Source organism: Schistocerca cancellata, unplaced genomic scaffold (assembly GCF_023864275.1).
Source record: "Schistocerca cancellata isolate TAMUIC-IGC-003103 unplaced genomic scaffold, iqSchCanc2.1 HiC_scaffold_1101, whole genome shotgun sequence".
Lineage (NCBI taxonomy): Eukaryota > Metazoa > Arthropoda > Insecta > Orthoptera > Acrididae > Schistocerca > Schistocerca cancellata.
This window is the reverse complement of record NW_026047100.1, coordinates 1,710,025-1,734,720: the sequence shown is the minus strand read 5'-3', so window position 1 is coordinate 1,734,720 and position 24,696 is coordinate 1,710,025. Positions and strand designations below refer to the sequence as shown.

Below are 24,696 nucleotides of genomic sequence, written 5' to 3'. Positions count from 1 at the left end.
ATTGCACTTGATAAGTTATTACAAAGTTATATGTGCTAAACGACACTTCATCATGTGCTACGTAGTTTACTGTGCATGCTCATGTCACGAAAAGACATTGCTTTGCTACATATTTTCTATGACTAAAAGACAATGTAATCGTGGTCAGTCTCATGAGACTTTTTACATAATAACTACAAAAATAATAACGCAATGAATGTCATTTTTGCCGGCCGTGGTAGCCGAGCGGTTCTAGGCGCTACAGTCTTGAACCGCGCGACCGCTACGGTCGCAGGTTCGAATCCTGTCTCGGGCATGGATGTGTGTGATGTCCTTAGGTTAGTTAGGTTTAAGTAGTTCCAAGTTCTAGTGGACTGATGACCTCAGAAGTTAAGTCCCACACTTCTCAGAGCCATTTGAACCACTTGAATGTCATTTTTTCCTACAATTGATGAATTCACATCTAGTGCACACTAATTCAATGAATAATTTTCTTTAACTTCTGTACACCTCTTTCATACGCAATGTAAAATATTATGAGTGCAACTGAACCCCGAAGCAAGCAACATTTCTAACTTCACTTGGGGTGTACATGAGCACTAAACGTACAAAGCTTTTTTAAGTTTATTTATAGGCGACTGAGCATCACTATTTGTAAAACAAAAAAAAATGTCATGACTCCTTTACACTGCATATATGCACACCACGGGTTTATGTTGTATATTCTGTGATCTTTTTGAGCATCTCTATGATTGATTGTACTAGTTCCTGTACTTTTGGGTAATATTGTATGGATTAATTTTTCAGTACAATCTTTTCCATATGCAAAAATCATCCTTCAAAATTCAGGCCGGAGAAGCCGTGGGGTAGTGAAACATATCTATTGAAAGTTGTTATTTCCATTTCAGGAATTTGTACGTGTTTTGGATGTCTCAGACGCTAAGCGACAATTATAAATCGCTTATTATTTGCGCGCAGACTTCCGTCAAAGTAGCTCTGTCGCTGGAATATATGCTCCTTTTTGTCATCGCTGCTTGGTGCGGGAGTTCTATCGTTGGAAAGGGAGTAGTGAGAGAGGCGCTGAACAAAGGACCCGTGGGAATACAGACGTAAAGTTAAGTGCATTTTCGCTTAAATGATTTGTGTCCGAATACTGCGAAACGGAGGAGAAAGATTTGATTACAGACTGGAAACGTGTTCTGCTCAAAAATGGTTAAAATAGGCTGAGCACTATGGGACTTAACTTCTGAGGTCATCAGTCCCCTAGAACTTAGAACTACTTAAACCTAACTAACCTAAGGACATAACACACATCGATGCCCAAGGCAGGATTCGAACCTGCGACCGTAGCGCTCGCGCTGTTCCAGACTGTAGCGCCTAGAACCGTGCGGTCATTCTGGCCGGCAACGTGTTCAGCTACTTGGAGACCTTTTGCAGCGATTCATGTGCTTCGTCTTTCCAAACATAGATGGAATTTTTATGGATGACGATGTACCACGTCACTACGCCACAATCTTGGCTATTCGCTTGAAGAACATTCTGGACAGTTCGAGTGAATGATTTGGCCACCCAGATCGCCTGAAGTGAATCCCATCGAAAATTCGTGGGACATAATAGAGAGGTCAGTTCATGCACAACGGTGCGCCGGCAACAGATTGGCAACTATGGATGGCTGTAGAGGCATCATGGCTCAGCACTGCCGCAGACGGCTTCCAACGCCTCGTAGAGTCCGTGCCACGTCGAGTTGCTTTACTGTGTGGGGAAAAAGAAAGTCCGACACGATGTTAGGAAGCATCCAATGACTTTTTTCACCTCATTGTATGTGCCAATACATCTTTCTTTTTACGGTCTGAATTAAAATGTACCGAAGTGTAAAAATCTTTATCCTTTGCATCAACTACTAAAGAGAAACCATCAAAATTTTCTACATAATTATTAATTGCAGCGACCTAACGTCGCCACCACATTGTTACTGTGGTGAGTGGCAGTGTTATGTTGGGGTATTTTGGTCTGAATTTGTGATTAGATTAGATTAGATTAGATTAGATTAGATTAATACCAGTTCCATGGATCATGAGTACGATATTTCGTAATGATGTGGAACGAGTCAAATTTTCCAGTACATGACGTAATTAAGATAATTTAATAACATAAGTAAGTTAATATAACAACTTTTTTATTTTTTTGTTTCTTTAATTTTTTTATAATTTTTGTTTTTTTTTTCTCTTTTTTTTTCTTAATTTATATCTAAAAATTCTTCTATGGAGTAGGAGTTGTCATTCAGAAATTCTTTTAATTCTTTTCTTAAACACTTGTTGGTTATCTGTCAGACTTTTGATACTATTTGGTAAGTGATCAAAGACTTTAGTGGCAGTATAATTCACCCCTTTCTGCGACAAAGTTAGATTTAATCTTGAATAGTGAAGATCATCCTTTCTCCTAGTATTGTAGTTATGGACACTGCTATTACTTTTGGATTGGGTTTGGTTGTTAATAACAAATTTCATAAGAGAGTATATATACTGAGAAGCTACTGTGAATATCCCTAGATCCTTAAAGAAATGTCTGCAGGATGATCTTGGGTGGACTCCAGCTATTACTCTGATTTCACGCTTTTGTGCAATAAATACTTTATTCCTCTTGATGAATTACCCCAAAATATGATGCCATATGCAAGCAATGAGTGAAAATAGGCGTAGTAAGCTAATTTACTAAGATGTTTTATCACCAAAATTTGCAATGACCCTTATTGCATAAGTAGCTGAACTCAAACGTTTCAGCAGATCATCAGTGTGTTTCTTCCAATTTAATCTCTCATCAATGGACATACCAAAAAATGTTGGATATTCCACCTTAGCTATATGCTTCTGATTAAGGTCTATATTTATTAATGGCGTCATACCATTTGCTGTACAGAACTGTACGTACTGTGTCTTATCAAAATTCAGTAAGAGTCCGTTTACAAGGAACCACTTAGTAATTTTCTGAAAGACATTATTGACAATTTCATCAGTTAATTCTTGTTTGTCAGGTGTGATTACTATACTTGTATCATCAGCAAAGAGAACTAACTTTGTCTCTTCATGAATATAGAATGGAAAGTCATTAATATACATTAAGAACAACAAGGACCCAAGATCGACCCTTGTGGAACCCCAATTCTTGATAGTTCCCCAGTTTGAGGAATGTGCCGATCTTTGCATATTATGAGAACTGCTTATTTCAACTTTCTGCACTCTTCCAGTTAGGTATGAATAAAACCATTTGTGCACTGTCCCACTCATGCCACAATACTTGAGCTTGTCTAGCAGAATTTCATGATTTACACAATCAAAAGCCTTTGAGAGGTCACAAAACATCTCAATGGGTGGTGTCTGGTTATTCAGATCATTCAAAATTTGATTGGTGAAAGCATATATGGCATTTTCTGTTGAAAAACCTTTCTGGAAACCAAACTGACATTTTGTTAGTACTTCATTTTTACAGATATGTGAAGCTACTCTTGAATACATTACTTTCTCAAAAATTTTCGATAAAGCTGTTAGAAGGGAGATTGGACAGTAATTGTTGACATCAGATTTATCCCCTTTTTATGCAAAGGTATAACAATAGCATATTTCAGTCTATCAGGGATAATGCCCTGTTCCAGAAAGCTATTACACAGGTGGCTGAGAATCTTACATATCTGTTGAGAACAAGCTTTTAGTATTTTGCTGGAAATGCCATCAATTCCATGTGAGTTTTTGCTTTTAAGCAAGTTTACTATTTTCCCAATTTCAGAGGGAGAAGTGGGTGAGATTTCAGTTGTATCAAATTGCATAGGTATTGTCTCTTCCATTAACTGCCTAGCATCTTCTAATGAACACCTGGATCCTACTATATCCACAATATTTAGAAAATGATTATTAAAAATATTTTCTACTTCTGACTTTTTGTTCATAAAGTTTTCATTCAATTTGATGGTAAGACTGTCTTCCTGTGCTCTTGGTTGACCTGTTTCTCTTTTAATAATATTGCAGATTGTTTTAATTTTATTATCAGAGTTGTTGATTTCAGATATGATGCACATACTTCTGGATTTTTTAATTACTTTTCTTAATATAGCACAGTAGTTTTTATAATGTTTGATAGTTTCTGGGTCACTTCTCTTTGTTGCTGTCAGATACATTTCCCTTTTCCGGTTACAAGATATTTTTATACCCTTAGTAAGCCATGGTTTGTTACATGGTTTCTTAGTAGTATATTTAACTATTTTCTGGGGGAAGCAGTTTTCAAATGCATTTACAAAAGTGTCACGAAATAAATTATGTTTTAAATTGGCATCAGGTTCACGGTACACCTCATCCCAGTCTAACTGCTGTAGGCTTTCCCTGAAATTTGCAATTGTTAAATCGTTGACTGAACGTACTATTTTGGAGTATTGTTTAGTACTGTTGAATGGAGCTATATCATATATTGTAACTAGCTGTGCACCATGATCGGAAAGACCATTCTCAACAGGCTGAGCGTTTATCTGGTTAAACTTATCTTGGTCTATAAAGAAGTTATCTATCAGTGAGCTGCTATCCTTTACCTCCCGAGTAGGAAAATTAGTAACGGGTGTCAAATTAAAAGAACTGAGTAATACTTCAAGGTCATTTTACCTATTACCCTCTTTCAGAGAATCTACATTGAAGTCCCCACAAATAATAATTTGCTTCCCCCTGTCTGACAGATAGCACAACAAAGAGTCCAAATTCTTCAGAAATAGATGAAAATTTTCCGATGGGGACCTATATACAGTTACAATTCTAAATGTGCCTTTATTTAATTTAAGCTCACAGGCACATGCTTCTATATGTTTCTCTACACAAAACTTTTTTGTTTCTATACTTTTTGCACAATGATAATTTTTGACATATATGGCAACTCCTCCTTTCTCCATATTTTCTCTAATTACATGTGAATTACGTCTCGGCGATTTAATGAACATTCTTTTCGCATTAGGAGTGAATCTATCCACGTTAGGATATACTGCTATAATTTCTTCATATAGTCACCATATGCCATGGACAATGCATGTATGATGGATCATTTTACTGTAACTAGAACAAGGCCTGCGGATGCTTTCTTCACATATGCTGCATCATGTGATATAAATGGTAAAACACTGTCGAATTTCAGCCTTTCTATTGATTAATCTTGAAACCATCTTATGAGTCACTGTAATCATTTCTTTGCTCGTTTGCAGTTAATACACTCCTGGAAATTGAAATAAGAACACCGTGAATTCATTGTCCCAGGAAGGGGAAACTTTATTGACACATTCCTGGGGTCAGATACACCACATGATCACACTGACAGAACCACAGGCACATAGACACAGGCAACAGAGCATGCACAATGTCGGCACTAGTACAGTGTATATCCACCTTTCGCAGCAATGCAGGCTGCTATTCTCCCATGGAGACGATCGTAGAGATGCTGGATGTAGTCCTGTGGAACGGCTTGCCATGCCATTTCCACCTGGCGCCTCAGTTGGACCAGCGTTCGTGCTGTACGTGCAGACCGCGTGAGACGACGCTTCATCCAGTCCCAAACATGCTCAATGGGGGACAGATCCGGAGATCTTGCTGGCCAGGGTAGTTGACTTACACCTTCTAGAGCACGTTGGGTGGCACGGGATACATGCGGACGTGCATTGTCCTGTTGGAACAGCAAGTTCCCTTGCCGGTCTATGAATGGTAGAACGATGGGTTCGATGACGGTTTGGATGTACCGTGCACTATTCAGTGTCCCCTCGACGATCACCAGTGGTGTACGGCAAGTGTAGGAGATCGCTCCCCACACCATGATGCCGGGTGTTGGCCCTGTGTGCCTCGGTCGTATGCAGTCCTGATTGTGGCCCTCACCTGCACGGCGCCAAACACGCATACGACCATCATTGGCACCAAGGCAGAAGCGACTCTCATCGCTGAAGACGACACGTCTCCATTCGTCCCTCCATTCACGCCTGTCGCGACACCACTGGAGGCGGGCTGCACGATGTTGGGGCGTGAGCGGAAGACGGCCTGACGGTGTGCGGGACCGTAGCCCAGCTTCATGGAGACGGTTGCGAATGGTCCTCGCCGATACCCCAGGAGCAACAGTGTCCCTAATTTGCTGGGAAGTAGCGGTGCGGTCCCCTACGGCACTGCGTAGGATCCTACGGTCTTGGCGTGCATCCGTGAGTCGCTGCGGTCCGGTCCCAGGTCGACGGGCACGTGCACCTTCCGCCGACCACTGGCGACAACATCGATGTACTGTGGAGACCTCACGCCCCACGTGTTGAGCAATTGGGCGGTACGTCCACCCGGCCTCCCGCATGCCCACTATACGCCCTCGCTCAAAGTCCGTCAACTGCACATACAGTTCACGTCCACGCTGTCGCGGCATGCTACCAGTGTTAAAGACTGCGATGGAGCTCCGTATGCCACGGCAAACTGGCTGACACTGACGGCGGCGGTGCACAAATGCTGCACAGCTAGCGCCATTCGACGGCCAACACCGCGGTTCCTGGTGTGTCCGCTGTGCCGTGCGTGTGATCATTGCTTGTACAGCCCTCTCGCAGTGTCCGGAGCAAGTATGGTGGGTCTGACACACCGGTGTCAATGTGTTCTTTTTTCCATTTCCAGGAGTGTATTTCTTCAAAACCACTTTATCACTTTTTAATACCACATCACTGACATTACCAGCTTTCCTGCCACTACAGCCTGAAGTTTCGTTTGACGTAACACAGATTTTGTCATTTACACACGTGGAACGAATGGCTTACAGAGTTCGTTGATAGTGGTATGTACGAATTTGCACACGTCAAGGAGAGGTGGACTACAGAGTGGTGCAGCAGATCCAAGTGTACGAAGACTCTTCAGAAATGAACACACACCACTATAGCCCAGCTAATACAATAGTAACAAGAGAATCGTGGGGAGAGGTTCTCTTAACTAACGCATTAGTGGTAGTGTCGCAACCAGGTGCATCTCACTGGCGACTGCATTGTGACTGAGATGTGCCTCATTGTGGAACTGCTGTGTGAAAAGGGCTGTGTGCCCTGTATTACTGTGGCAGAGGTCTATCGTGATACGGAGCAGCTGCAGGCATGACTCAGCAGGCAAGCTCTGGATCCCACACGACCGCTGTTGACATCTGAAGGTGACGTGGGCTACATTCACCATTATCAGCTGTGGGACCCCTGTGAGGTGTTATCATTCTATGACACCATGACAGTCCCACCCAAACCCCCTCATCGCCATTGTGTATTGTAGATGGGCAGACGGTGACTAGGGTTGGGCCAGATGCTTGTGGCAACGAGGAGATAGAGGTCAAACAACTGGTCATGCCCTTACTTATGAACTGAGCCCACCTGGGAACACCAGCCGAAACACTGGGCAGAGGGCGCAAATCCACATCAAGCAGCAGAACGGCAAACAAAAATGTAGGCACTTTGACGACTGCTGAAGGACATGAGGTGGCTTGTGAGACACCTGCTGGGAATTAGGGCCTGTCCACAGGCGACGGTGACTGTCGAGAAGGCGGAAAACACAAAGGGCGCTGACTTCCATCTGCACCATCAAAATGGCGACAACCACGCAAGGGCATCGACTTCCATCAGCTCCAAGACTGGCGCCAATGGATCGGGGCCTTGGCAGCTAGATGCAGTGAACTGTATCCCGGCAGGTGCAGAATCTGAAAGCACAAAACCTGCGACAGATCATGCAATCCAGATGGTCAAGGTTGGTGCTACTGGTATCTCAGCAATCTTCGCAGTCCCTTTTGTAAAAACATAGAACGTCCAAGTTGTCGCACAATGGTGCCTTGCTCCCAGATCCACCATCTGCCATACAGTCTGTGAAGGATCGAATCGTTAGTATGGTACTTCGCTCGTCTGGGCGGAGTTGGCGCCGCCTGCCATGGCAGGTGTAGCAGCTGAAGGAATGTGCGGTAGCACTGTCCATGTAAGAACTGGACCAACGATTGTTCATCACGTGGTTGGCTGCAACAGGAAAGCACGAATGGCAACACAGCTTGATTCCGTGTGTGTAACACAAAGTTTGTCCATCTGTTGCTTACTTGGTCGTACCAACCATTCAACTCCACTGTTGGATTGCGGGTGTACTCATGATGTGGTTGACGCTGTAGGCGGTGCAAAACTTTTCAAACTTGGCTATAAAATAAATTGAGGTCCACTGTCAGTCACAATCGCTGCAGGCAGTTCCTCTAGGAAACATATCGACGATTATGCCTTGGTTTTGATATACTGGGGTGCATAGGCTATACTAGAGTGGATATAAACCACAAAGTGACATTTTCTGCAAGTTTCAACGATGATGAGCCAACATGTACTCCAGTAAGCATTCACGATGTCCAAGTGCTAACGATTCCAAGGTGTTTGAGGATTGAGACATTTATAGAAATGCTGACGAGGGCCTGACTGATGTTCAGCATGACCTTGGCACTGAGAAGCCAACTGTTCAGTTTCTTCATCCACACCATGTCAAACGCATTGGTATTGCGCTAACTGGATGGAGCGCACGACGCCTCAGTGACCTTGATGTAGCAAACAAGGCACGTCAGCCTGAACAACCATTATTGGTGCGAAGATAAATGACATTATAGTGAACTGCAAGGACGTGCTGAGAGGCAAAATATCAGTGAACCACAGAGTTACGTATCTGTCTACCTGAAAGCGGCCCACCATTGCGGATGTTGTGCAACAGACTACAAATTAGGAACCATTGTTGAAGACTGAGCAATTTTCCGGGGATTAAGTGGGAAGCTGAGGAATGCATTTGTGTTTTGAGCATGGATGTAGGAACAAGAAGCAGAGGAATCATCGAATACTGAGTCTGGGCCAACAGGGAGGCGAGAAGAAGCATCTGCGTTGGCATGCCTAGAAGAGGGCCGATACACAATCTTGCATTGGCAGTTTGACAAAAGGTGCAGCTTCCTCACTGTGCGAGTTGGAACTGACTGAGGAGAACTAAACAGTGGCTGTAGAGTTTTATGGTCAGTCACCAAGTAAAATATCCTGCCCAAAAGATACTGATGAATCTTAGCTACACCATCGACGATATCAAGAGCCTTCCTTTCAACTTGTGAATAATTACACTGAGCTTTGTTCAACAACTTCGAAGCAAAGGCAATCAGTCTGTCAACAGCACCAAATTTGTTCCACAACCAACACCACAGGTTTGGCTGGGTCAAAATGATCTAAGCACAGCATTTTTCAACTTCTGGAAAGCAGAGTGGAGTTATGAATAAATTAGATGTTGTAGCAGCACCACAGTTCAAGATAGGATAGTTTGATTTGGTGGAACATTTCTGAATACACAAGCTACAGCCAGGCGCGGGCCTGTTGTCAGTTAAGTTACGCTAACCAGCAGTTGCGAAGTAGGCCACAGGGCCGTCGAACCACTGAAAAGCGTAAATACAGCGGTTTGCATGGCGCAACTTACAGGCAGAAGGGGCCTACTGGCGCAACCTAGGTGTTGTGAATATGTGACTTGGAGCGGTGCATTAAAAAAAAAAATTTTCAAATGTGTGTGAAATCTTACGGGTCTTAACTGCTGAGGTCATTATTCCCTAAGCTTACACACTACTTAACCTAAATTATCCTAAGGACTAACACACACACACACACACACACACACACACACACACAACCATGCCCGAGGGAGGACTCGAACCTCCACCGGGATCAGCCGCACAGAGCGGTGCATTAGCAAAACAGAGGCACACAGCTGCATATAAATAGGTGCGGGTTTCTAACGAGATTCATTCAAGTGTGGCAGCCCTCCTGGATGGCAGGGCGTGTCACACCACCAGCTATATGCAGCAGCAGAAGGGGCACCAGTGTTCCAGTCCACAGCGGGTGACTGGTTCGACCCTCTGAAGCCGACACAGGATCTGTACCCATCCAGCCAGTGGCAGGCCACAGATTGAGATGTCGGACTGCGGCCGCTTGTGGTCGCCGCGATCTCAGCCACGCCAACGAGGAAGGATGCAGCTGGCCACTTGGCGGCTCCCAGTGGTGGAGTCAATAGGGAGGAAGACCACTGGGTCGGCTGTCGGCCCAGCCCTGACGACGTGGCCCTAAAAGGCCGACACACAGCATCACGTTGCACTGGGTCACTGGGGTGGTGGCCTTAGCATTGCAGGACCCTGCATTGTGGACCAAGGTGAACGGGGCACTGTAATGGACACAAATAAATCATTTGGGAGGCTCAGACGAGTCTTAATAAGGTTGCCTTCTACCTCTTCCCACTACATTTGGTCATCCTGATACATTAAATAGCAGAAGTACTACTACATTTGGTATAAAAATAGCAGACTTCATCTGTTCAGCACGACGTTAGAGCCCACTGCCTGTATTGCGGTCACAAGATATGGTTAGTTTTGACACGTTTTCTTTTGAGTGTTGGAGGTTTTTTTTCCTTTTTGTGTTTTGAGTATGGCACCTGGCAAGCCACATTGTGGATATTTTGCATGGACATAGTATTTTTTGTTGTCAGAGTAAGTGTTAGTGTATTTGGGGCAGTAACATTTATTTTATTTCGTAGCATTTAATCGCTTTTTTATTGGCTTATGATGTTACCGAGTATGATGATATGGAGCTGTAGCAAATCTGGTTATTCTTGTAGTTAAATTTTTTTCTTTTGGGACTAACTGGCAACGAAAGAAATACAATGGCAGAGTCAAGGACGCAAGGTGCGTCGGAAGCAGAAGCGGTACGAATTTTGTCGGAAAAAAATTAGGACAATTGACAGCAGACAATACGCAGTTGAGAAATGAATTAACATATAGAAGTGAGCGGGAAACCGCATCTAATCAGTCGTTGTTGCCTAGGATGTCGCAGCAGGAGCTTGATCCAGCTGCCGCGAGTTTGATTATTCTGTTTTCTGGCAAGGCATCCGAGGATGTGCGTTCCTTTGTGGAGGACTTGGAGATTTCAGCGGTGATGAATGGTTGGTCTGATGACCAGTTGTTACATGTAGCCAAGATAAGATTAACGGGCGAAGCGAAGACATAAGGTGTTCTGAAGCCTAAAGGAAGGCAGGGCAGTTAATGCAGTTGAAGGAGGGGCTTTTACAAAGGTACAAGAAACAGAATAGCGCTCGGTACTTTTGGGAGAGGTTGAGTACAGTGACGATAAGACAGGGAGAGATGGTAGAGAAATTGGCGGACAGAATAAGAGAAATTAATGAGTATACTTAGGAGTTGGATCAGAGTGATGAAGCGAATAGTGTTCTGTTGCAGGAGGCCGAGGCAAGGGCATTTGATGTATTTTTGAGAAGGTAACCGGCGCATATATCACGGAAAGTGCGTGAAGGGACTCCGAAACATTTGTATTCGGCCATTCAGCTGGCAATCCAATGTGAGGAAATAGACATGGCATTGGGGGTACATGATTGTCAAACAGTGTTAACAGAGGGTGTGAAATGTTTTAAGTGTGGTCGTACGAGACACGCGCAGAGGCAATGTACCCAATCACCAAGGAAGAAAGGAAGGGGTGGATATTGGCAGTGGGGAGGATGGAGAAGTGGAAATAGGAGAGGTGGACAAGCGTTAAACGGCAGAGGGGGCCCAAGACCCACCTAAGGGAGCTCCCGTTTAATTTCAATGCTACGAATATGTATGCATAGGTGGAATGTTCAGTGGAAGGATCCACAGGAACTAACAAGTTTAAGATTTTGTTGGACAAAGGGGTGCATGTGTCAGTGGCTACTAGGAATATAATGGGACGAAGGAAGCTAGGCCCACCACATTATAGGTTGCGTGGAGTGGAGGATAAGGACGTCATGCCTTTGCGGTCGGAGACAGTTGACTTTCGAATGTAGAAAGTCTGATGCATGCATGGAGGTGGTACCATGGGTAAGAGAAGGCTACGACATGATCCCAGGAATATATTTCTTGCATCAACATCATGCCAAAATTGACCTTGAACAACGAACTGTGGAGCTTGGTGGAATGTTATTCCAGCTAGGGGAAACTGTTGTATGCAGAGCTGTGGCGAGGGGCGTTCAGCGTAATGAAAAAAACAACTGAACCACATACATTAGCGTTGAGGCTTAATTAGCGTGAGTGTGTGTCTAGTGCCACCGGGAAGTCGCTTCGGGTAAGTGTGGAGTCGAATCTACCAGTGGGTACAGTATGTGCTATTGAACCATTGAAGGATAATGAAGTTTTGGGTCCATTGGGTTGTTTTGTGAAACATGGTGTTGTACGCGTACAGGAGGGGAACGATGGGCGAGTAGTCCCTTGAACGTGAATGATTTTAGCACTGTCGGCGCGAATTTGAGGAAAGGAGTTTTAGTAGCAAATTTGGATGTGCCAGATGATGAAGACGTGTTCGAGAGGTAGGCGAAGTGATCAACCACTAACTGCCGATAGAACTGCATTGCGTGACAAAATTAAGCATTTGAAAGAAGGAGAATAAGAGCATATGGAAGAATTATTGTGGGAATTTAACGATCTGTTTTTTTCCCACAAGGCTCGTTAGTAGCAACTCCATTACATAGGGTACCAACAGGGCATGAAGCACCTGTTTACCGTAAACCATACAGAATACCGAGGTATTTGCAGCCGATCGTAGAGGATTTCATTGATCAGCAGCTTACGGACGGTATTATAGAGCTTAGTAATAGTTGGTGGGGAGCGGGCATTGTCGTTGTGACTAAAAAATCTATGGATGGAACTAAGAAATACAGATTCTGTTGTGACTACCGATACCTCAATATTAAGACAGTAACGGACGCATACCCCGTTCCAAAAATTTCGGAGATTTTGGAACGCTTAGAACAGTGCCAGTACTTTTCTACGATGGATTTGACAAGTGCGTATCATCAGTTGGCGGTGGCTCCAGAGGATCGTCCAAAAACTGCTTTCTCTACACCTGGATGCCATTACCAGTACATTAGGATGCCATTGTGTTTGAAAAACGCTCTGTCAACGTTTCAGAGGTTGCTAGACAGTGTCTTGAGGGGTTTGAAACCACGGCAATATCTGGTCTATTTGGATGACATTATAGTGTATTCAAGTAGTATGAAGCAACATATACAGCGGTTAAGGAATTCTTTATTAGGTTAAGAGCAGCTCGGTTGACGTTGAGCCTGGAGAAGTGTCATTTTGCATTGGAAGAAGTAAAATAATTGGGTCATATTATCAGTAAGCACTCAGTGCGAACAGATCCGAGGTTGGTACAGGCTGTAAGGGATTTTCTGGAAGCGAAAACTGTTAAGGAAGTGCAGTCATTCATCGGAATTTTCAATCGAAAGTTCGTGAAGGGTTTTGCAGATTTAGCACAGCCATTGCGATTGTTAAGGAAGGGCGTGAAATTTGAATGGGCAGAAATGTGTCAGAAAGCGTTTGACAAACATAAAGAAGTGTTAACATCAAGTCCGGCTCTTGTGTTTCCAGATTTTGAAAAGGAGTTTATACTAGCATGCGATGCATCGAATCAAGCATTAGGGTGTGTTCTTAGTCAGGAAATTGACGGGAAAGAACATCCTGTAACCTATGAGTATAGGCAGGTAAATGCAGCAGAGAGGAATTACTCATCAACAGAGAGGGAGATCCTTAGCGTAATGTATGGAATCACATACTTGAAATGTTATTAATATGGGAGAAGATTTCGGTTAGCGACGTATCATGCTGCATTGATGTGGTTTTTGGGGTGAACGATCCGTCCACTAGACTCGCTCGATGGGCTGTGAGGCTTAGTGAATTCGACTACGAGGTGGTGCACAAGCTTGGGAAGAAGCACGGTAATGTGGATACACTAAGTAGGAAGGTGGCTAAGGTAGGAGTCATAGGTTATGACATATGGGTATAGCAAGAATTACAGGATGCGGACAACTACTGTAAATTGTGTCGGACACAGCCACAATTTAATATGTACGACGGTTTTTGTGCAGGGAAACAAAGTTAGGACCAAGGGTAGCAGTGCCAGCGACGTTGAGGGATGAGGTTTTAAAGGAGTTACATGATCACTTGTTATCTGGTCATGGAGAGTGTAGAGCGACGAATAGGAGAGTGACGGAGAGGTATTGGTGGAGAGGCAGGAAAGTAGATGTAGATATGTCAATAATTGTATATCACGTGCGCAGAGAGCACATTTAATTTGGAAACAGATACAGGTACAACGATTACCGGAAGTGACATGTCCATATTCTTCGCTGGGGGTCGATGTCTTAGGACCTTTTAGGCGAACACCATCGGGGAACAGATTCGTTATGACAATAACAGACCTTTTTCTCGAGGTATATGGAGATGGTGGCTATGTCAAATCAACAGGCACCAATGGTCGTGCAAGCATTAGTAAACAACTGGATTTTGAAGTTTGGTGTACCAGAGAAAATAAATACTGGCCAAGGGACAAACTTCATGTAGGATTTAATGAAGGAATTGTGTAAATTGTTGAACGTAAAGAAGTTGAGGACGGACGTGTCCCATCCACACGCCAACGGAAGGGTAGAACGGGTACACAGAACAATCGGGAAGATGCTGTTTTTATGTGGAATCTCATCACCATCAGTGGGACGAGTATTTGAAGCATATTGTTTGAGCATACAAAACAAAAGTCCGTACAAATACCGGTTTGTCCCCACATGAGATAGTGAACGGGCGAAAAATGCTGTCACCGTTTCATTTAGTGAAGCTACAGAAAGGATGGGCCGGTGAATATGTACGTCAATTCACGAGAACAATTCGGGATGTTTGTAAACGGGTACAAAAGGCGAATACAAAGGCCTTGTAAAGGCAGGAAGACGCAGTGAAGTTGAAAGGAAGTTTACCGCAGCATAAAGTGGGGCAACGGTTAATGCTGTCCAGCCCCTATACGCAAAAAGGGAAAACGAAGAAGTTCCTCAAGAGGTATCAACGTCCGCACCAAGTAGTTGAAACCACATCCCCATTTAATGTTAAGCTTCAGCTGCCAACTAGAACTACGATAGTACACATTGAGTGGTTACGGCCATTTAAGGGTTGCCCAGACGTGAGTCCAGGCGTGTAAATGGAAGGAAAGAGGAAGAAAGAGAGTGTGAACAGAGGTGCTAAGCACAGAGAAAAACCAGGAAATACCGTATGTTTCGCGATCCAGAAAGTAGTAGAATATTTGTAGTTTTTTTTTGTTTGTTTTCGTGTCATCTGTCATTTGGTTTGTGTAAAGTAATTAGGCATTGAATTCCCATATGTCATAGGTATTTTCGAATATAGCAGTCCTTTTGAAGAGAGAGAAAGGAGCTTGAAGATCCCTGTCCTCAGGTCACTAGAAAGGGAAGTGTAGCGTCTGACATATGTGGAGTGTTGTTGGAGGAGAAATCAAAAGCAGTTCTGGAGAAATAAATGTGTTGGAGTAAATTTTGCGGCAAACCCGTGATAAATAAGCGTTGAACGATGTCAGAGTCGTACGATTTCCTGTTTAAATTTTTAGCTATCGACAGTGCTGGGTCAGGAATGTCTTGTTTATTGCACCAGTTCATATAATGTAAGTTAATGGATGATAGTAGTCACACAATCGGTGTTGAGTTTGGATTAAGAATAGTGAATGTTGGAGGAAAATCTTTGAAGCTAGAAATATGGGACACATGCACGGTGCAGTTATTTTTAGTCTGGGGGAATGGAACAGACTTTCCAAGGGATATTGTGGAGCCAAAATTGAGCTTGCAACAGGTCAGGAAGCATTGGATCTTCTCCAACTATGACAATTTGGTAGTAGTAGCAAGTTTTTTTGGCGGGGAGTATTTACAGAAGCGAAACGTATAGAGCTGGAAGGGGGCGGAATTTTAATCAATGGAACTAAGTGTAACATAATAGGACCAGCCTTCCACTTGCCAGCGTCAATTTCAGGAGTCAGGCAATTGAATGTTACGCAGCCACAGCTGTACAGTCCAGAAGCCACTTCAGAGTTTTCGACAAGGCAGAATCTGACCTTGTTAAATGAAACTCTGGGGCCAGGTCTGTTGAGATCCATAAACCAGTTTATTTTAGAGCAAGAGGGGCGCATACCAGCTGAACAGCTTGTGCAACATGTCGCTCAGTACAGGGAAAAGCAACGGCAAATACCGATCATTTTGAGCACCTCTATGCCAAGTGTCATTGCAGCCCTAACTTTGTTATGTGTTATTTTCTTTCTGATCATGCGGAGAGGGAACCAAGGGTAGTCTAAGTCCCAGTGGATTGGATACCAAGGGCGTGAGACGAGTAAGTAAGGGGTTGATTGAGCACTGGTCGTCTAGTAAGGAATATTTACGTTTTGTTTATGTCATGGTTTTAAGGGGCTCTAGACCACATTTTAGCTTTCCAATAGTAAGGAAATATTTCATAGGTGCCGACCCAAACAAGAGCTAGTTAAGGGTCGACGTGGGGACCGCGTCCTTCTCAAGAGGGCAATAATGTAGCGGCACCACAGTCCAAGATAGGAAAGTTAGATTCGATGCAACATATCTGAGAGCACAAGTTACAGCCAGGTGTGGACCTGTTAACCGTAAGTTATGCTGACCAGCGGTTTCGAAGTAGAATGGAGGCCACAGGGCCGTACAACCACTGAAAAGTATAAACGTAGTGGTTTGCATGGTACAAGTTACTGGCAGAAGGGGCCGACTGGCGCAACCTAGCTGTTGTGAGTACGTGACTCAGTGCAGCTCATTAGCAAAAAAAAGGCATGCAGCCACGTATACATAGGTGTAGGTTACTAACGAGATTCATTCAAGTGTGACAGCTCTCCTGGATGTCACGGCGTGTTACACCAGCAGCCACACGCAGCAGCAGATGCAGCGTCAGCGTTCCAGTCCACATCGGGTCGCTGGTTCGACCCTCTGAGGAAGACACGGGATCCATAGCCAGCCAGCCAGTGGCAAGTTACTCGACAGCTCACTACCGTGAGCAGGCGTCCTGGCTCCCAACACATGCCGAAGGCATCCCGGGGCCAGGGCCAAAGATTCGGATGCCAAATCGTGGGCACTTGTGGTCGCCATGATTTCAGCTATGCCAGTGAGGATAGATGCAGTAGGCCACTCGGCAGCTCCCAGCGGAGCGGCACTGTGTCAACAGGGAAGAAGACTGCTGAGTCAGCTGCCAGCGCAGCCCTGACAACATGGCCCTACAAGGCCGACACACAACAGTGTGTGGCACTGGGTCGCTGGGGTGGTGGCCTCAGCATTGCGGGAGTCTGCAACACAGACTGAGGTGAACGAGGCACTGTAGTGGAAACAAGTATATCATTTGCAAACCTCGGACAAGTCTTAATACACTCCTGGAAATTGAAATAAGAACACCGTGAATTCATTGTCCCAGGAAGGGGAAACTTTATTGACACATTCCTGGGGTCAGATACATCACATGATCACACTGACAGAACCACAGGCACATAGACACAGGCAACAGAGCATGCACAATGTCGGCACTAGTACAGTGTATATCCACCTTTCGCAGCAATGCAGGCTGCTATTCTCCCATGGAGACGATCGTAGAGATGCTGGATGTAGTCCTGTGGAACGGCTTGCCATGCCATTTCCACCTGGCGCCTCAGTTGGACCAGCGTTCGTGCTGGACGTGCAGACCGCGTGAGACGACGCTTCATCCAGTCCCAAACATGCTCAATGGGAGACAGATCCGGAGATCTTGCTGGCCAGGGTAGTTGACTTACACCTTCTGGAGCACGTTGGGTCGCACGGGATTCATGCGGACGTGCATTGTCCTGTTGGAACAGCAAGTTCCCTTGCCAGTCTATGAATGGTAGAACGATGGGTTCGATGACGGTTTGGATGTACCGTGCACTATTCAGTGTCCCCTCGACGGTCACCAGTGGTGTACGGCCAGTGTAGGAGATCGCTCCCCACACCATGATGCCGGGTGTTGGCCCTGTGTGCCTCGGTCGTATGCAGTCCTGATTGTGGCGCTCACCTGCACGGCGCCAAACACGCATACGACCATCATTGGCACCAAGGCAGAAGCGACTCTCATCGCTGAAGACGACACGTCTCCAATGGTCCCTCCATTCACGACTGTCGCGACACCACTGGAGGCGGGCTGCACGATGTTGGGGCGTGAGCGGAAGACGGCCTAACAGTGTGCGGGACCGTAGCCCAGCTTCATGGAGACGGTTGCGAATGGTCCTCGCCGATACCCCAGGAGCAACAGTGTCCCTAATTTGCTGGGAAGTGGCGGTGCGGTCCCCTACGGCACTGCGTAGGATCCTACGCTCTTGGCGTGCATCCGTGCGTCGCTGCGGTCCGGTCCCAAGTCGACGAGCACGTGCACCTTCCGCCGACCACTGGCGACAACATCGATGTACTGTGGAGACCTCACGCCCCACGTGTTGAGCAATTCGGCGGTACGTCCACCCGGTTTCCCGCATGCCCACTATACGCCCTCGCTCAAAGACTGTCAACTGCACATACGGTTCACGTCCACGCTGTCGCGGCATGCTACCAGTGTTAAAGACTGCGATGGAGCTCCGTATGCCACGGCAAACTGGCTGACACTGACGGCGGCGGTGCACAAATGCTGCGCAGCTAGCACCATTCGACGGCCAACACCGCGGTTCCTGGTGTGTCCGCTGTGCCGTGCGTGTGATCATTGCTTGTACAGCCCTCTCGCAGTGTCCGGAGCAAGTATGGTGGGTCTGACACACCAGTGTCAATGTGTTCTTTTTTCCATTTCCAGGAGTGTGTATTGCCTCCTACCTCTTCCCGCTACATTTGGTCATCCTGATATATTCAGTGGCCGAAGTCCCACTATAATGTTATATTTGAACTTCTCCAACGCGCACTGCAATTCCCACACATTGCGTGGGGTCACGGATAGCAAGCAATGGGTGCACACCCTGACTATTAATTAAATATCCAGTAAACTCAAGTTCAGTCTGAAAAAATACATATTTGTCGCTGTTACTTTTGAGACCAGCTGCAGACAACACTTACAACAGTACACTAAGACTGATTATGTGTTTTTCAGGGGTGCAACATCAGACGACAATATCTTCTAAATAATTTGAGTAAGAAGGAAATTTTGCAGTCATCTGCTGTAGAAATTGCTGAAATATGGCAGATGCGGAAGCTTTGCCTAACGGGAATCTCAAGTATTTGAAGAGGCCTAGTTGAATGTTAGTGACAAAGATTTGTTGCAGGCGCTCATCCACAGGGATTTGCTAGCAAGCGTCGAAAAAATCTGTTTCGGAAAGGTAACGACCAGCACACAATTTATCCACCAATTCTTCTGGGCACAGCAATGGATAACTGTCTGTGACTGAGAATGTACAAGTTTCTTAAAACCGTTGCACAGAAGGTCTGGCAGACGGCTTGTTAACAATGCATAACAGAGGACGCCCACTGACTTGCAATAATGGCTGCTGTGACCTCATTGTCTGGCAAAACAGTAAGTTTCTGAGCTGTCTCTTTTCAAAGTGCCTGACTCAGAACGAGTTCTAACAAAACGTGGCCGTGCATTGTCATTCATTGTGACGTGGACTACAAAATTACTGGCATAAGCTAAACTCTCAGGCTTGCACAACTTAGCTTCGCCAAGCAGTTCGTAAGTACTATGGTTGAGCATAAAGTCACTGAAGTTCCAGTGTCAAGTTGCTAACGGACTGGTTGTCCAGCAATAGTGAGAAACACAGGAAGTTCGTTGTCGTCATGTGGCACTACAGATGATTTGGAATTCTTTCCTGAATGGGCTATTGCACTGTTGTTCTGCAAAAAGAAAGAGTGGGTGGTTTAAGACAGACTATACACTGATTGTGACGTATACTTACGTGAAGCAGTTGCAGCAGAGGATGCCTTACACTTCTGCAATCACACAGACTGTCCCCGATTGTCGCAAAAGAAAGCAAGTCGCCTCACGCGTGCGCTAAGAACGGCCATCATGTGCTGAATTACAGCGATGGCGCGACTTCGTACCTTGAACCAGATTCGACATAGTTTCACGTGAACGCTGTGGCCATGGCTGGTTCGGCCGCTGTTAGCTAACCGACTGTGCGGCCTGTTCGTCATGGCGCAACTTCAAAACTGTCTGCTGCGCTTTCGCAGAAAACATAATAGTCTATAATCTGTAGAACCCGTTGCAAGGAAGGGTCTGGGAACTGAAGAATCTGTTCAATAATTTGAGAATGAGTCATATCGTGTGAGATCGCATGACCAAACATTGCATCGCCGTAGTATTTGCCACACTCACTTTTGAATCTACACCGTCTAGTAACGCTTTGTAGTTCTGTCACCCACTGACTATACACCTGTCCTTGTCGCTTACGAAACCAAAAATTTGTAATGGGAAGCCGTCACATGTACCCTGTCCTCATAATACTTTGAGATAGATCCTCATATTGTACGAACTCAGGTCACAATGTGAGAAGCAACTTCTGGCACAACCTATAAACTGTCATCTGCAGCCATGGGCAAGAAATAAAAATGTTGGTCAGTACTTTGAATGTGACGCGCTGGGATGTGTGTGTTGAATTTTGTGAGGTACTCTGTCCAGTCTTCCCTCGCCTCTTGAAATTCACGAAATGATAGCTCATACAAAGGCGGTGGCACTGCCGTTGGATCCGGCGTGTTGTTTGAAGTCATCTGCGCCATGATTAAGCGATTCATCACGTCAAGCAGTTGCGCCACTTGCTGACTGAAACTAAATAACTGGGTAGCCCAACAGCAGACGGTGCAGTGGGCGATTGCGATGTAGTAACCATCATGTGTACACGAACAGCGAAAAGCAAAATAAGCACAGAGTGAACAAAAATGGACGGAGGAAAGCACCAACCTCGAAGCCTAGAACATAAAGAGCGCAAGCAAGGCCAACGCTGCGGACACAGAGCACAAGAAAACGAAAAAAAGTAACAAAAAAGACGACAGAACAGGAAGAAGTCAACAAGATATGGAGACTGCCACTCGTAGGAACTACGTCACTACGTCTCGTCGCCATGGTTGTTATGCACTGCTTCGTACACGGTGGTAAGGAGGGGTGCGCTACAGAGTGGCGCAGCAGCTGTCTCGGTAGGAAAGCTGGACAAGAGCAGAAATGATTAACGAATAACTAAATACAGTAAACAGAAACTTAACTACAGGGCTATTACAAATGATTGAAGCGATTTCATAAATTCACTGTAGCTCCATTCATTGACATATGGTCACGACGCACTACAGATACGTAGAAAAACTCATAAAGTTTTGTTCGGCTGAAGCCGCACTTCAGGTTTCTGCCGCCAGAGCGCTCGAGAGCGCAGTGAGACAAAATGGCGACAGGAGCCGAGAAAGCGTATGTCGTGCTTGAAATGCACTCACATCAGTCAGTCATAACAGTGCAACGACACTTCAGGACGAAGTTCAACAAAGATCCACCAACTGCTAACTCCATTCGGCGATGGCATGCGCAGTTTAAAGCTTCTGGATGCCTCTGTAAGGGGAAATCAACGAGTCGGCCTGCAGTGAGCGAACAAACGGTTGAACGCGTGCGGGCAAGTTTCACGCGTAGCCCGCGGAAGTCGACGAATACAGCAAGCAGGGAGCTAAACGTACCACAGCCGACGGTTTGGAAAATCTTACGGAAAAGGCAAAAGCAGAAACCTTACCGTTTACAATTGCTACAAGCCCTGACACCCGATGACAAAGTCAAACGTTTTGAATTTTCGGCGCGGTTGCAACAGCTCATGGAAGTATAGCGTTCAGAGCGAAACTTGTTTTCAGTGATGAAGCAACATTTTTTCTTAATGGTGAAGTGAACAGACACATTGTGCGAATCTGGGCGGTAGAGAATCCTCACGCATTCGTGCAGCAAATTCGCAATTCACCAAAGGTTAACGTGTTTTGTGCAATCTCACGGTTTAAAGTTTACGGCCCCTTTTTCTTCTGCGAAAAAAACGTTACAGGACACGTGTATCTGGACATGCTGGAAAATTGGCTCATGCCACAACTGGAGACCGACAGCGCCGACTTCATCTTTCAACAGGATGGTGTTCCACCGCACTTCCATCATAACGTTCGGCATTTCTTAAACAGGAGATTGGAAAACCGATGGATCGGTCGTGGTGGAGATAATGATCAGCAATTCATGTCATGGCCTCCACGCTCTCCCGACTTAACCCTGTTGTGGCGTAGAAAGACAGTCACGCCACTCGGAAGTAGCCGAAAGGCACGCGTACACACACGCCGACTGGCGTGAAGTCTGGAACAGGATAAGTTATGAATACACTAAAGAAAAGTATGCAGCTCCTCGGATACTTAACTTTATTCCATCATTGTGGTACATCGCTCTTCACGATACAAGTGAGACTATCTCCAGATACGGTTAATTACAATCACTGTAAGGCAAATGGCGCCTTGCTAGGTCGTAGCCATGGACTTAGCTGAAGGCTATTCTAACTGTCTCTCGGCAAATGAGAGAAAGGCTTCGTCAGTGTAGTCGCTAGCAAAGTCGTCGTACAACTGGGGCGAGTGCTAGTCCGCCTTTCTAGACCTGCCAAGTGGTGGCGCTAGGTCTGCAAGTACTGACAGTGGCGACACGCGGGTCCGACATGTACTAATGGACCGCGGCCGATTTAAAGCTACCACCTAGCAAGTGTGGTGTCTGGCGGTGACACCACATTCCTCCCCCGCAAATCGGCGAACGGTCGTGGCATAAGGCTTCCGCCCGCCGTGGGGAGGGCCCCATGTTGACGAATGCGATGAGGTGGGGAGCCCAACAACAGGCGAGGCTGTGCAACACGCACCCGGCCATTCGGTCCGAGGGGAGCTAGAAAACGCCTGGAAACCTACTCCAGGGTGCACGTCAACATGCGGCGTATGCGCCCGTAATGAGACAGGAGCAGCCGAAGGGTCGATCTCCATTGCGTCGGGGTATCCGACGCGCGATGACGCCATGTGGTCCGGAGCGGGCAAGAGTTCCATGGCGGAGGACAGCTGGTCACGGGAAGCGATCGGCGGCGCGTGACCCAGGGAGGCGGTTGACGGCTGCAGCGAAGCGTCCTCTGCGGGCTGCGGCGGCGGCGCGTCGCCATGGGGCAGAATGGAAGGCATCGTCGGTAACACTTGGGGGTGAGGCGAGCCAGTAGATGGGTCCCCAGGGCGCTGACCGGACGGCACCGTCGCTGAAAGCAGACGGGGAGCGGCAGAACCCAGGCGACGACAGAGGCGCAGCTGATTGAGATGCCGACGCACCTCACCAGAGGCCCCCAAAACCAAATACATCGCGCGGCCGAGGCAGCGAAGAATGCGCCCTGCGAGCCAACGCCGTGAACCGCGATAGTTACGATAGAATACAACGTCGCCAGGAGCAAAAGCAGGAGTCTGCCGCTGTACAGGAACCCGATGCGGTGGATGCAGCAAAGACATCAAGGTTCGATGAGGACGACCGTGAAGCGACTCAGCCGGCGAGCGACCATCGCGGGGCTGAGAGCGATACGAAGACAAAAAGATCAACAACGCGTCCTCCCGAGAATGCGACTCTTTCAACTTCAACATCTGTGACTTGAAAGTCCGGACCAATCGTTCAGCGGCACCGTTTGACTGAGGCGAAAACGGCGCGGACGTCAGATGTTGAATACCATTGGCCTTGCAGAATGACTGAAATTCTGCGGACATGAATTGTGGGCCATTGTCGGAAACAATAGTCTGTGGAAGACCTTCCACGCAAAAGATAGCAGACAACGCTCGGATGGTGGCAGAAGACGTCGTGGAAGACATCCGGACAACAAAAGGAAAATTACTGAAGGAATCGACAACAACCAACCATCGAGCATTCCAGAATGGACCAGCAAAATCTATGTGTAAGCGTTGCCAAGGAGAAGTGGCATTTGGCCACGCAAAGAATTTCCGCGGTGGCGCGGATTGTTGTTCAGCACACGCCATGCAAGAAGAGCACATATTCGTAATCGCAGCATCGATTCCGAACCAAGTACAGTGCCAACGAGCAAGTTGTTTCGTACACACTATACCCCAATGTCCTTGGTGGAGAAGCTTTAAGACAGAGGTATGTAACGAACGTGGGACCACGACCCTAGATGATCATTATCAGAACGCAACAACAAAACACCACGCCGTACAAAAAGTCTCTCCTTGTGAGCAAAAAATCGGCGAACCAACGGATCCTCGATCCGCGACTTGGACAAGGGCCATAGCGTAGCAAAAAAACGCAAAACGGGAGCAAGGACAGGGTCAGCAGCTGTGGCTGCTGCTACACGACGAAAATCAATCGGAAACGATTCGACCACGTCATCAGATTCCGCATCAATGAACATGCAAGCAAGTTAGGAAGAATCGAATGCTTTATCCTCAGCAACAGGCAAACGGGACAACGCATCGTCGTTTCCGTGCTTAGCAGTGGACCGATACAAGATATCGTAGCGGTACTGCGAGAGGAAAATAGACCACCGAATGAATTTCTGCGCGGTACGCGGAGGTACAGGCTTGTTCGGATGAAAAAGCGATGTCAAAGGTTTGTGGTCCGTGATGATGGTAAAGTGACGACCATACAAAAAATCATGGAACTTAGTAACACCAAACACGAGAGCCAAAGCTTCTTTCTCTATCTGGGAATAATTTCTTTGCGCTGACGACAGCAATTTGGACGAAAAGGCATTAGGGCGATCATGCGAACCATCTTTGTGCGCAAGCACAGCACCGATCCCGAAATCCGAGGCATCGACCTTCAACAAAAGGGGTTTCTGGGGATCGAATGGCGTAAGGCAAGTATTTGAAAGCAACGCCGATT

The 24,696-nt window shown here is 46.1% G+C and overlaps 1 protein-coding gene across 1 annotated transcript in view; it reads right to left on the bottom strand.

Moving 5' to 3' along the window:
• Positions 1 to 23,938, bottom strand: part of LOC126155893 (uncharacterized protein K02A2.6-like) — a 236,996-nt gene extending 213,058 nt beyond the window's left edge. Inside the window, exon 1 of the mRNA XM_049916264.1 lies at positions 23,916 to 23,938. Coding sequence (XP_049772221.1) covers position 23,916 — 1 coding nt within the window. The 5' untranslated portion in view covers positions 23,917 to 23,938. The remainder of the gene's footprint in view (positions 1 to 23,915) is intronic.
• Positions 23,939 to 24,696: the final 758 nt, after the last annotated feature.